At 38.8% G+C, this 14,852-nt stretch overlaps 1 protein-coding gene across 1 annotated transcript in view; it reads left to right on the top strand.

Annotated features, from left to right (window-relative positions):
• Positions 1-14,852, top strand: part of LOC128656945 (24-hydroxycholesterol 7-alpha-hydroxylase) — a 360,073-nt gene that overhangs the window by 84,146 nt on the left and 261,075 nt on the right. Inside the window, exon 7 of the mRNA XM_053711138.1 lies at positions 13,049-13,139. Within this exon, the coding sequence (XP_053567113.1) occupies positions 13,049-13,139 (91 nt within the window). The remainder of the gene's footprint in view (positions 1-13,048; positions 13,140-14,852) is intronic.

Below are 14,852 nucleotides of genomic sequence, written 5' to 3'. Positions count from 1 at the left end.
TCTCTTTAAAAAATTAAAACTTAGCGTGGTAGGCTCGGTTTAGCAATATAGGGTCTGACCTGTTTTTTTCTTTCCAATCTTTACGATTAGAGAATTCTCAGAATAGTGTGTTGCATACAAATTCAATCAAGTATACTAAACATTTCTAATCTGAGTTTAAATCATAGGAACTATATGTGAGCTCTCTTTCACTTAGTACCAGAAATGGTTACTTAGGGGAAACCTCAATAACAGTCATATACAGGGTAATGTTAGTTCATAGTTTTACATTCAACACTCTGCAGAAAAGTTCAAGTTTACATAACAGCAATAACCCTCTCCTTTTTTTCTTTTTTTTTTCCCTTCCCTCTCCTCTCTTTCCCTTTTCTTTTTCCTTTAAATAAATTCTATGTTTATGGGTATTTCTAATTGTATAAAACCCAGTAGGTGATAAGACCAGCACCTCTTAGGGATAGGGAATCCGAGTGTTTTAAAGTTGATATATAATGAACACCTCAAAAGGGTACCTTTGTATCTCACCTATGAGTATTGTTAGCTTATTTTGACTTTTAATATTTTAGTTACTTTACCAGTTCGGATTAAATACTAATATCCCCACAGCGAAAAATCAACCAGTAATAATTCTTTAGTTATATTGGAGAGCAATCAACAAGCTTTATCATGAGGGGGTTAATAACTGCTGGTATTAATTGTATATTGCCCCTCTAGTAATAAATTAACTATATCAACAGAAATGTGTAATAAAACAAGCAGATTTTAAACAAGCATTGTTGGTATAGAGCAGTCCTCAGCATAACACTTATAGTGAAGTTAGGAGAAAGTTAATCAGTCTTGGTGTCAGATATAGTGCTTTGTCACAAGCAGTTGATGGAGCGAAAGTCAGCAATAGGCACAGCCGATTCTTTTTACTTAAGGTAAATTTGAGCTGTGGACTTGTAGATCACTTAGCTTGTAGTGACTGGGGTGTCCAAATGTTAGCTGCAGCTTGGGGTGGTGCTAAAACAGCGTTTTGTACCCCCTTATGCTGAGAGTTATTTCCTTGCAGGGAATAAGTCACGTCTGGTTTGTGGGCATAGTTAAGCAAGCAACTTATAGTTAAGCAGAGTTAGTATGAAGCAGTCTTTAGTTTGCTTATTTGTAGCCAGGTTAGAGGAAAGTTAGCCAGCATTAATGTCGAGATAGAGTTTTGTCTAAGAGAGTTCATGCAACAAGAGACACAGAGAGTACTTTTTAGAATGGATCTATGTTTTATACTTGCGGTTATCCTTATCTTGTGGTAGTTGGAGTGCCCGGTTGCTCACTGCTGCTTGAGACAGTGCTGGAACGGCGTCTTATGCCCCCACTCTCTGGGAGTTGTTTTCTTGCAGAGAGAGAGTCGCGCCTGGTGTGGCTGCACGGTAAAGTGGTTGGGATGATGTCAGCGTGTTCCGATAGCTGACACAACTTTAGGCAGACAACCCTCCTCTGAGTCGCAGATCCTACTCCGGTTCAACTAGCCACTTTCTCTCCGTTAGGCTCAGTCGCGCATTGCTTGGTCCCCGCCTCTTCCGTGTATGCGCTCACAGTCCTGCGACAGGTATCCGCGCCACAGAGGGCTCAGCTGGGGACCGGGAATCTCAGCTCGCAGTACGTCAGGGAAGCGGGTGAGTCAGTCCAGCCAAAGTAAGAAGGAGGTAAGGTTTTCGTGAAGCCTAGCTGGGCTTAAGTCGTTATCCTTTACCCCCACCTAGAACCCAGATGGGAGGGGGGGGGGGGGAGACATTAATATTCTGCCAATAGAATTTGTGGTATTTCCAGGCTATCTACCCCCCTCTCGCAGCATCGGTGGGAGGAGGGGACTGCCTTTTCAAAGTCTTGTCCTGTGTGTGACCTTTCCACAGGTGTTCTTCGTGGGGTGTAACACACCGTGTGGTATCTTGTAGCGCAAGGTTGAGACAGCGCTGTGCGAGTTCCTCCCAACGGTATCCAGGCTGGGTGCAACGTTTCCCCTCGACTGCTGGGGCACCTGGCGCGTAGTCTACCGCCAAGGACTAATTACATGGAGGAGATGAACAGGGCTTGTGCAGCACAGCCTCATGCACAAGCTCCTCCTCCGGAACCCTCCGAGCTTTTTTATTTTGATAGGCCTATTAGATTAGGTGTAATTAGTTTAAATATTTGATAATTTATTTTTTATTTTGTGTAATTTAGTGTTTATTTTTTTTTGTAACTTAGTGTTTTTTATTTTGTGTAACTTAATTGTTATTTTTTTGTAACTAAGTAATTTTTTATTGTATATTTAAATAATTTGAGTAGGGTTAGGTTTTTAAATATGTAATATAGTTAATTTAATTTGTAGTTTAATGTAATTTTAGTATAATAGTTAGGGTAGGTTAATTAGTAGCTTAATATAGTTTAATGTAATTGTAGGATAATAGTTAGGGTAGGTTAATTAACAGTTTAATATAGTTTATTTTAATTCTACAGGTAAGTTTAAATTTATTATAAGATAGGGATGAGTTAATATTTAATGTAAAGTTAGCGGGTTCTTAGGTTTAGGGGTTAATAGATTAATTTAGTTTATGGCGATGTGGGGGCTGGCGGTTTAGGGGTTAATAGGTTTAGTAAGTGGTAGTGATGTGGGAGGTCAGGGGTTTAGGGGTTAATACATTTATTTAGTTGCGGAGGGGTCTGTGAGCGGCGGTATAGGGGTTAATATATTTATTTAGTTGCGGTGGGGTCCGGGAGCGGCGCAATAGGGGTTAATAACTTTATTTTGTTGCGGTGGTGTCGGGGCGGCAGATTAGTGGTCAATACATTTATTTAGTTGCAGCGATGTCGGGGGCGGCAGATTAGGGGTGTTTAGACTCGGGGGTTGTGTTAGGTGTAAACTTAACTTTTATTCTAGCATAGAAATCAATGGGATATCTGGCAGCATCGAACATAAGCTTTTGCTGCTTTCAGACTCCCATTGATTCCTATGGCATCCGCGGCCTCCAGGGTGGCGGATTGAAAACCAGGTACGCTGGGCCGGAATAGTGGCGAGCGTACCTGTTAGAGGTTTGTTAACTAGCAAAAGTTGTCAGATAGTGCCAAATTTGTATTCGGAACATCTGTAATGACGTAAGCATCGATCTGTGTCGGATTGAGACCGGCGGATCGTATGTTACGTCACAAATTTCAACTTTTGCCGGTCTGTAGGCTTTGACAAATAGGGCGAATCAGGCACGCCACAATTACGCTGCGGAATTCCAGCGTATTTGTGGTTGACGGCTTGATAAATAGGCCTCATAGTATCTAAGCTTCTGCAGACTGCCCCCTTACAATGCCTTGCAAAAGTATTCACCCCCTTGACTTTTTACCTATTTTGTTACATTACAGCCTTAAGTTCAATGTTTTATTAATCTGAATTTTATGTGATGGATCAGAACACAATTGTCTAAGTTGGTGAAGTGAAATGAGAAAAATATATACAGAAAACTATTTTTTAGAAATAGAAAACAGAAAATTGGCATGTGTGTATGTATTCACCCCCATTGTTATGAAGCTTATAAAAAGCTCTGGTGCAACCAATTACCTTCAGAAGTCACATAATTAGTGAAATGATATCCACCTGTGTGCAATCTAAGTGTCACATGATCTGTCATTACATATACACACCTTTTTTGAAAGACCCCAGAGGTTGCAACACCTAAGCAAGAGGCACCACTAACCAAACACTGCCATGAAGACCAAGGAACTCTCCAAACAAGTAAGGGACAATGTTGTTGAGAAGTACAAGTTAGGGTTAGGTTATAAAAAAATATCCAAATCTTTGATGATCCCCAGGAGCACCATCAAATCGATCATAACCAAATGGAAAGAACATGGCACAACAGCAAACCTGCCAAGAGACGGCCGCCCACCAAAACTCACAGACCGGGCAAGGAGGGCATTAATCAGAGAGGCAGCACAGAGACCTAGGGTAACCCTGGAGGAGCTGCAGAGTTCCACAGCAGAGACTGGAGTATCTGTACATAGGACGACTATAAGCCGTACGCTCCATAGAGTTGGGATTTATGGCAGAGTGGCCAGAAGAAAGCCATTACTTTCAGCAAAAAACTAAATGGCACGATTTGAGTTTGCGAAAAGGCACGTGGGAGACTCCCAAAATGTATGGAGGAAGGTGCTCTGGTCTGATGAGACTAAAATTGAACTTTTCGGCCATCAAAGAAAAAGCTATGTCTGGCGCAAAACCAACACATCAAATCACCCAAAGAACACCATCCCCACAGTGAAACATGGTGGTGGCAGCATCATGCTTTGGGGATGTTTTTCAGCAGCTGGGACTTGGAAACTGGTCAGAGTTGAGGGAAAGATGGATGGTGCTAAATACAGGGATATTCTTGAGCAAAACCTGTACCACTCTGTGCGTGAGTTGAGGCTAGGACGGAGGTTCACCTTCCAGCAGGACAATGACCCCAAACACACTGCTAAAGCAACACTTGAGTGGTTTAAGGGGAAACATGTAAATGTGTTGGAATGGCCTAGTCAAACCCAGACCTCAATCCAATAGAAAATCTGTGGTCAGACTTAAAGATTGCTGTTCACATGTGCAAACCATCCAACTTGAAGGAGCTGGAGCAGTTTTGCAAGGAGGAATGGGCAAAAATCCCAGTGGTAAGATGTGGCAAGCTCATAGAGACTTATCTAAAGCGACTTGGAGGTGTGATTGCCACAAAAGGTGGCTCTGCAAAGTATTGATTTTAGGGGGGTGAATAGTTATGCACATTGACTTTTTTCTGTTATTTTGTCCTATTTGTTGTTTGCTTCACAATAAAAAAAAAAAAAAACATCTTCAAAGTTGTGGGCATGTTCTGTAAATGAAATGATGCAAATCCTCAAACAATCCATGTTACTTCCAGGTTGTGAGGCAACAAAACACGAAAAATGCCAATTGCAAGGCATTGTATTGCAGTTCCTTTGACAGACTTGCAGTTTAGCCAATCAGAGCTGTCTCCATGGTAAATTCACGTACATGAGCTCAATGTTATATATATGAAACACGTGAACTAATGCCCTCTAGTGGTGAAAAACTATCAAAATGCATTTAGATTAGAGGCGGCCTTCAAGGTCTAAGAAATTAGCATATGAACATCCTAGGTTTAGCTTTCAACTAAGAATAACAATAGAACAAAGCAAAATTGGTGATAAAAGTAAATTGGAAAGTTGTTTAAAATGACATGCCCTATTTGAAACATGAAAGTTTTTTTTGGACTTGACTGTTTCTTTAATGCAATATGGTAGAGGACAAGGTGTGTGATATAGTAGAGGACATGGTCTTTGACTGGGAAGAGCTTAAATGCAATTACACTACTTGTCAAAAGTTTTAGACAGATGTGAAAATATGGTGTAAAGTAAGAATGCTTTAAAAATAGAAATGTTAATAGTTTTGTTTTTTTTAATCAACAAAATACAAAGTGAGTGAACAGAAGAAAACTCTAAATTAAATCAATATTTAGTGTGACACCCCCCCCCCCTTTGCCTTCAAAACATGATCAATTCTTCTAGGTACACTTGCAAACATTTTTTTAAGGATCTTGGAAGGTTGTTCCAAACATTTTGGAAAACTAACCACAGTATTTTTGTGGATTTATGCAGCCTCAGTTGCTTCTGTCTCTTCATGTAATCACAGATAGACTCAATGATGAGAAAAGGGTTCTGTGGAGACCATACCATTACTTCCAGGACTCCTTGTTCTTCTTTACGCTGAATAAAGTTCTTAATGAGTTGTGCTGTATGTTTGGGTTCATTGTCATGCTCAGAATATATTTGGTTCCAATCAGATGCCTCCCTGGTGTTACTTCATGATGAATAACTATCTGCCTGTACTTCTGAGTATTGAGGAGACCACTAATTCTGACCAAATCCCCAACTCTATTTGCAGAAATGCAGCCCCACGCTTGGATGGAACCTCCATAATGCTTCAGTGTTGCCTGCAGATACTCATTCTTGTACAGCTCTCCAACTCTATGGCAAACAAACTGCCTTCTGCTACAGCCAAATATTTCAAAATTTGACTCAACAGTCCAGACCACTTACTGCCATTATTCTCCACTACAGTTTCCTGTGTTTTTCGTGCATAGTTAGGTTGCTTGACTGTGTTTCCACATTGTGTTGGTGTATGTATCAAAAAGACACTGGAAGCTTTTAAAGAAAACTGCATTAGGCTTTACTTGTACAGATGCATCAGCAATATTTGGAACATACCAAAGGACTTGTAAAACTATAGTCAGCACACACAGAGGAGGAAAAACACAATAGAGATTAAAAAAACAACTTCCTTCCTGTATAAAAGAATGAACAAGATCACAGATATAAACAATCAGCAATCTAAACTGAACAGCGCCATCTACAGCATCAATGTTGTTCATACATGTGGTATAGTACATGCTGTTGTATTTCCCAACACCCCTTCTCAACGGCATGTACATAATTACACAACATTCAGTTTCTTTTGAAGAAAACAATGCCGTTCCTTTGGCAACGGCTTTGTGAGTGCGTCTGCAGTCATCTCTTCCGATGGGCAGTATTGAATGTCAATAATACCTTGTTCTTGCATGTCCCTGAGTAAATGATATTTTACATCAATGTGCTTGGTTCGAGGATTCACTCTTTCTGATTGTGTCAACTTTATACACCCTTGGTTGTCTTCAAGAATTGGTATGGGTTTAGACACATCCAGTCCCATGTCTTGAAAAAGTTGACAAATCCAAATTGCTTCTTGACATGCATGTGCTGCTGCTATATATTCTGCTTCCGTTGAAGAGAGTGCAACAGTCGCTTGTTTTCGACTGGACCAACTTATTGTTCCTTCTCCATACTGGAAGATGTAACCACTTGTAGATTTGCGGTCAGTGGTATCTCCGGCCCAATCAGCATCAACATATCCAATTAGTTTTGGGTTTGATGTTGCTGGCAGTCGCAGCTTCATCCGAATTGTTCCTTTTAGGTACTGTATCACCCTCTTTACTGCATTCCAGTCGCGTTGACATGGTGTCGCAACTTTTCTACAGAGTATACCTATTGCTGCGGCAATGTCTGGTCTTGTCACGGTGGCAATGTATAGCAATTTTCCAATTGCCCTGCGGTAATTGTCGTTATTGGGTAACAAGTTTTCTATTCCGTTGTTTTTCAGGTAATCTGGTTCCATAGGTGTTTTCACCTCTTTTGCATCTTGCATGTGAAATTGCTCTAATATTTCTGTAATTTTCTGACTTTGGTTAAGAAGATAGCTTCCATCCTCTTCCCTTTCTATTTGGATTCCTAAATAATAAGTGATGTTCCCTAGTTCTTTAATCTCAAAGTTCTGTTTTAATATATGAACTATTTGGTCACAGTCCCCTTCTTGTTCAAAACAAGTTATGATGTCATCAACATAAATTAGGATGTATATCCATTTGTTTTCTTGATGCCTTGAATATAGACATGGATCTGCTTTGCTTCTTGAGAATCCTTGTTTCATGAGTACTTCATTCACTTTTTCATTCCACATTCTCGCAGCTTGCTTTAGTCCATAAATGCTCTTTTGAAGTTTGCATACAAGGTTCGGTTCCCTCTCAAATCCAGGTGGCTGTTCCATGTAGAGATCCTCTTTGATGTCTCCATATAGGAAAGCAGTTTTGACGTCCAGGTGCCTCACTTGCATTCCCTTTCCGGCTGCAATGCTAAGGAGCGCTCTGATGGTGGAGTGTTTTACAACTGGAGCAAAAGTTTCATCATAATCTTCTCCAAATTTCTGTGAATATCCCTTTGCAACTAATCTTGCCTTGTATCTGTGGATATTTCCTTCTGTATCGTATTTTACTTTAAAAGTCCATTTGCTTCCTATAGCTTTGCGACCGGGGGGGAGCTCAGTGAGTGTCCAGGTTTTGTTTTCCTGAAGTGATTTTATTTCTTCTTCGGCTGCTTTTCTCCATTGGTTGGCTTCCCTTTTTGGCAATTTTTCAATATCTTCCCAAGATGTTGGTTCGAGTGTTTCATGTGTCTTAGAGATGTATGACAGCTTGCGGGGTGGTATACCTTTCGTCACCCGAGTTGATTTTCTGATTTCTGGTTGTTCAGTGGGTTCTATTGGTTTGTGAGTAGCTGCTTTTTCTATTGTGAGCTCCACTTTTTGCTCTGTCTCCTGTACAGCTTCACTTTGGTCAGCATCTCTTGCTGATTCAGTGGAGAGGTTCTCTTTATGGCTTTCGGGGGACATTTTTTCTGATGTTTGACTTTCATCAAAATAAACACTGTGGCTTATTGTGATCTTGTTGGTCTTTGGATGAAGAATTCTATAGCCTTTACTTTGTTCACTGTAGCCCATAAGAATGCCTTCTATGGCTGTGTTCTCTAATTTGGAGCGTTTCTCACTTGGAACATGGGCATATGCTTTACATCCAAACACTCTAATATGTCCCATACTAGGTTTTGATCCATTCCACATTTCATATGGGGTGCTCTCAATAGTTTTTGATGGTAGCCTGTTCTGTAAGTATGTTGCAGTCATTATTGCTTCACCCCAGTACTGGTTAGGTAAATTGGCGTCTGAAAGCATGCATCTTGCCATTTCTATGAGGGTGCAATTTTTCCTTTCTGCAACACCATTTTGCTCAGGAGTGTATGGTACAGTCGTTTGGTGTATAATGCCTTGTTTCTTCATGTATGACTCCACTTCCTTACTCATATATTCCCCTCCGTTGTCGGTACGTATTGTTCCTGGTTTCCGTTGAAATTTATTGCTGAATGTAGCTATAAATTCTTGAAGTTTCTCTGATGTCTCACTTTTGTGCTTCATCAGATATGTTGTTGTGTACCTGGAATAATCGTCAATGAAAGTCAGTAAATATCTGTTCCCGCCGGGTGTGGGGGTTTTCATTGGTCCACACACATCACTGTGTATGAGTTCCATGGGGTGAGTGGTTTTTCTTTGACTGGCTTGTGGAAGTGGGGTACGTGTGGCCTTTGCTTTGATACAACATGTGCACTTCATGAGCATGTCACAAGGCAAAATTATCATGTCTTCTGATAAACCTTCCTTTGCAAGTTCCTTTATGGCCTCTGGGTTTCGATGCCCTAATCGCCTGTGCCACAGGTGGATACATTTGTTGTGTGGATTATGAATGGCTGTTTTGGCTTGCTTCCTTTCAGTGATAAGTTTGTAAAGGTGTTCGTTCAATCTTCCTTTTGCTAGGATTTGTTTCCTGTTTCGAATTGGAACTGAACTGTGAGTCCATTGTTAGCAAGAGTTTTCACTGATAGGAGGCTTCCTTCTAAACTTGGGACGTACAGAACATTCTTTACTAGAATGCTTTGCTTACCTCCTGATGGTGTGATGCAAGTCAGGAACCCTTGACCATTACCTTCAGCTGTAATACTTTTCCCATTTGCTAGGAAGACTTTATCTTTAGTATTGAAATCAATTTCTGTGAAGAATGTCTCGTCACTTGTCATGTGACTAGTTGCCCCTGAGTCAATGCACCATCCGTGTGGTGTACTATTCTGAGTCACTTTAAAGCTGCCGCTCCATGATGCAGCTGCAGTTTGCTTTGTGGCTGCCTTAGCTCTCTCTCTTGTAGGTGGTTCTAACCTTCGCTGCTCAGCTTTCCAGATTGAGCAGTTCTTTTTCAGGTGACCGACCTTTTTGCAGCGAAAACACACTCTGGTTTCTCTGTTTTGTTTTGTGCCTTCTTGCGCCTTCAGAGCTACCTCTGATCTCTCATTTTCTTCACTATGCATGTTTTCCTTTCTTCTATTATATTCATCAATTAGTTTTCCCTTAGCATATTCTAGTGTTAGTTCTTGTTCAGGTCTGGTTTCTAGAGGATTGATAAGGGCACTATATGACTCTGGAAGGCTGCATAGTAACAATGCTACTATATGATTGTCTTTAATTTCTTCTCCAATTGCACATAGCTGTTCCACAATCTCTAGCATAGCATTCACATGTTCACACAATTCCTGGCCTTTTTCCAGCCTCATCTTATATAGTTTGCGCAGCAAATATAGTTTACTATTTAAGTTTGAACGCTCATGCAGTTTTTGTAGTGCAGTCCACATACCTTTAGCTGTGTTTTCTTTTCTTATGTGAATGAGTTGATCATCCTCCACTAACAGGCTTATAACTGCTTTTGCTTGTCTGTTTTTCTTGTCCCATTCCCCTGGATTATCAGTGGGTCTGTTTGTATCCAGCACCTCCCATAAATCATCTTTGGATAACAGCATTTCAAGCTTAAACTTCCACAGCTGGTAGTTGGTATTATTTAATTTCACTATTGCATATTTCACATCTGAACCACTTGCCATTTTTCAGTAATTTGGATGCAGCTCTTGTTTCCTCACACAGTATTTGCTTGGATCATAGATGCAACACTTACTGACTTGTAGTTTCTTTTTCTTCAGTGTCTGGGCCCATAACCTGTTGGTGTATGTATCAAAAAGACACTGGAAGCTTTTAAAGAAAACTGCATTAGGCTTTACTTGTACAGATGCATCAGCAATATTTGGAACATACCAAAGGACTTGTAAAACTATAGTCAGCACACACAGAGGAGGAAAAACACAATAGAGATTAAAAAAACAACTTCCTTCCTGTATAAAAGAATGAACAAGATCACAGATATAAACAATCAGCAATCTAAACTGAACAGCGCCATCTACAGCATCAATGTTGTTCATACATGTGGTATAGTACATGCTGTTGTATTTCCCAACACATTGGAGGTATGGCTTTTTGGCTGCAAGTATTCCATGAAGAACACTTTTGACCAAACTTTTCAAGACAGTAGATGTAGGTGTACTAGAGTCCCACTGGTTTCTGCAAATTAAGAGCTGATGGCACTGGTGGACATCTTCCAATAATGAAGAGAAGTAAGCATCATATTTCTTTCATCTGCTGTACTGTTTCCTTGGTTGACCACTGAGTCTGCGGTCCTCAACATTGCTTTGTTCATCTTCAGACTGAAGATCATTAGCACCTGTTTGGTATTATTGTTTTATCATGGATGCACCTGAGTATATGCCTACAAAATCCCGGACTCCTTTGGGATATGCTGTCGGAGAATATTATTCAAGTATTATAGTTAAAAGTGGAGGCTCCTATGGTCAAGATTTACTAATCTGTGAATGGACAGGAATCACATGTTGTAAATCTGTCCGCATTTGATTGCAGACTGTGGGGAGCATTTTTTCCCCATATGCTTGTGCAATGTCTCCCTCCAGTTGCGTGAGGGTAGGGCTTGTCAGTCACCCTGATCAAATTAATCTGGGGTGGTTTTCATCCGCCAACTCCAAATTGGCGAGAGATTTTCTGAAGCAGTGGTTTAAACTTTATTAATATCAGTTGCAGGCTCAAATAAGCGAGCCTGCAACTGATCGGGACATTTGCCTCATAAAAAAATCTTCCTCTTTGAATAAATGATGATTACTTTTATTAATATATAAATTAAATCTATACAAAATAATTTAGGGCCCTAAAATATAATCTGATTCTTAGTTCTAGATTAAAAGTGTAATGCTGTTTTGCAATCCCACGAGCATTAACTTAACTTAATTTCAAGTTGAAAGTAAAACGTTTGCGAGCAAAAAGTGGAACTTCAAATATTACTACTGTTAACATATTCTCCCATAGACTTCAATGGAGCATGAAAACTTGAAAAAAAAACACAAAAACTTTATTAATTATGAATATTGCATAAATACGATGTTTTCAGCTACTTGACTAAAAAATGGCTCCAATGCACTTATATATATATACGTATGTATTTATGTGTTTATATGTGTATATATGTCTGTAAATACATATACACATATAAATACATATACACATATAAATACATATACACATATAAACATATATATACACATACACATATTTAGACATGTTTATGTATGTATCTCTATGTAAAAGCTCTTTGCAGCTCTTTTTTCACACCTGAGACCTCATATTTTTAAACCCTTATAACTTTTAATGCAATTATAAAAAAGTATCAGTGTTATTGTAAGTGTAACTGTACTTTTAAATGTATTTTTGATGTATTTTGTGGAACTTTTTTGTCTCACGTAACCGTTAACCCAGAGCTCTGAAGTCACACTAACCTGACACATTAAATTCAATGGCGCTCAAGTGAATGCGTTTACTTTCAACTTGTAATACGCGTGTTATTTTCATTGCACGCAAAAAGCTGAAAAATACCCCATATTGCTTGCGTGCTGTAGTTAGCTAGACACTAATTCAGAGAAAAATACAGAAAATGGGAAAAAAAGAAATTTGTGTATTAGGATTTAGGGAAGCAAGTTTGTAGGTGTCTGAACAGATCTTTTTTAAGAAAGTACTTAATGAAAAAAAAGGCCTGTGAGCTCCAGAGAGTGAGCTTCAGAGTAGAGAACCTGTATGTGCAGATGACAGTGGGAGCTGTGAATTTAGGATCCTAAGCTGATGGAGAATTTGGTAATGTTTAAAGACATAATGGTATTGGTCCTAAGCAGAGTGAAACACCTAGTAATGGGCTTATTTGAAGACATCATGGTAAGACATCAGATGTGCAACCAGCAATTAGCAGTGACAGGTTCCGCTCTGGACCAGGAGCGTACTCCAATGGATTACAGTATGTCATATTACGACTATTATGGCGTTTAAAGCACCTATTAATGGGAGCATTTGGAGTTATGGTGCATGATTAAGGGGTTAAAATGTAATAACTATATACAGTATCTATATGTTTTATTTTGCTAGGATATGATTTTGTATTTTACCTTAACATGAAATGTAGTGAATAACAGAGAGGAGAAAACTCGCGTAAAGTTGACTAGAAGTACTTATTACATAATGAAGAGGTACAAATGAGAAATAGAGAGCAGCATTGATCAGGCTAGTTGTAAGAAACATTAGTTTTTTTGGAGTGCTCGGATGTTCTGTGTTGAAAGGAAGAGTAATACAGAGCGTAACCACATAGCGGCAGCTAATTCATTTTTCATCAGTGGAGGGTGTTAATATTTTCATTTTGGATTACATGCATTTAATGATCACTGCACTATTTTTTTTTAGATAACCTTTTGGACACTTGCCTTTATCATTTCTGACCCTGTAGTCTACAGGAATGTGGTGGATGAAATCACTTCTGTTTTTGGTAAACCAGGTAAAGCATACAATTTGCTTTTAATATGGTTTTTAGGTTTTTTTTCCCCAGCATAACTTAAAGGGGCAGTAAACCCACTTTTTTTTTAATTATTTAGATAGAGAATACAATTTTTAAAAAGTTTCCAATTTACTTCTATTATCAAATTTGTTTTGTTCTCATGTTATTCTTTGTTGAAGGGATACCTAGGTAGGTAGCGTACACATGCATGAAGCACTACATGACAGGAAATAGTGCTGCCATCTAGTGCTCCTGCTAATGTATAGCATTGTTGCAAAACTGCTGCCATATAGTGTTGTGAATACATGCACACTCATGAGCTTACATCCCAGCTTTTCAGCAAAGAATAACAAGAAAACAAAGAAAATTTGATAACAGAAGTAAATTGGAAAGATGTTTAACATTGAATGCTCTATCTGAATCACGAAAGAAAAAAATGTGGGTTTTATGTCCCTTTAAGTACTGCAAAATCAAATTTAAGTTAATGACTTTTAAATTATTTTTCTTAAAGGGATATTAAAACCAAATTTTTTCTTTCATGATTCAGATAGAGCATGCAATTTTAAGCAACTTTATCATTTACGCCTATGATCAATTTTTCTTCATGTCTTGTGTTTGTCTTGGTATCTTTATTTGAAAAAGCAAGAATGTAAGTTTATGTGCTGGACCATTTTAGTTTCAGCACCCTGTGTAGTGCTTGCTGATTGGTAGCTACATTTATTACCTTGACCAGATGTATCCAAAACATATGCTTTCTGGTAGTTTTGGTATTAACTTTAATAGCTTTAATGTAATTATTTTCTTGCAATATTATTTATGCCATATGTCAATATCGTACTTTCAAATGTATGATTTAATTTGTTTGAATGTAATGTCCTTTTAAATACTGCTCTAAACCTTTCCCCACACCCTTTTATTCTAATCCTATGAATGACTGGGACCCAGAAGCTACAAAGAGAATCAGAAAAATATATTTTATTTTTTGTTCACTATTCTTATCTAATTGAATTTGGTGAGCTATAGTTATGAGCCCTGGGCAAGGGTTACAGTCACACCATTCAAATGTAGGATTGATTCCACTACAGCTGTGACATTGTCATGGGTCAGGTATAATGAAGTCTCAGTAAAGTAATTGTTCATAGTAGAAACATTGGGGTCAATTTATCATATGCACAAGCATGTCTTGTGAAATGCTTGTGCAATGTCGCCTCCTGCACATTTGCGGCCAGTCCGTCATAAGTTAAGGAGGCGGGCCGGAAACTATGGGCGTAGAAAGCAGTATCCTCTGCTTATTAAAGAAACACTGAACCCAATTTTTTCTCTTTCATGATTCAGATAGAGCATGCAATTTTAAGCAACTTTCTAATTTATTCCTATTATCAATTTTTCTTCGTTCTCTTGCTATCTTTATTTAAAAAGCAGGAATGTGATGCATAGGAGCCGGCCTATTTTTGGTTGAGAACCTGGGTTATGCTTGCTTATTGGTGGGTAAATGTAAGCCACCAATAAGCAAGTGCTATCCATGGTGCTTAAAGGGACATGAAACCAACATTTTTTCTTTCATGATTTAGAAAGAGAATGCATTTTTAAACATCTTTCTAATTTACTTCTATTATCTAATTTGTTTTATTCTCTTGATATTCTTTGCGGAAAACCATATCTAGATATGCTCAGTAGCTGCTGATTGGTTGCTGCACATAGAAGCCTCATGTG

Source organism: Bombina bombina, chromosome 4, assembly GCF_027579735.1.
Source record: "Bombina bombina isolate aBomBom1 chromosome 4, aBomBom1.pri, whole genome shotgun sequence".
In the NCBI taxonomy this organism is placed as follows: Eukaryota; Metazoa; Chordata; class Amphibia; order Anura; family Bombinatoridae; genus Bombina; species Bombina bombina.
This window is presented reverse-complemented; position numbering and strand designations above follow the sequence as displayed.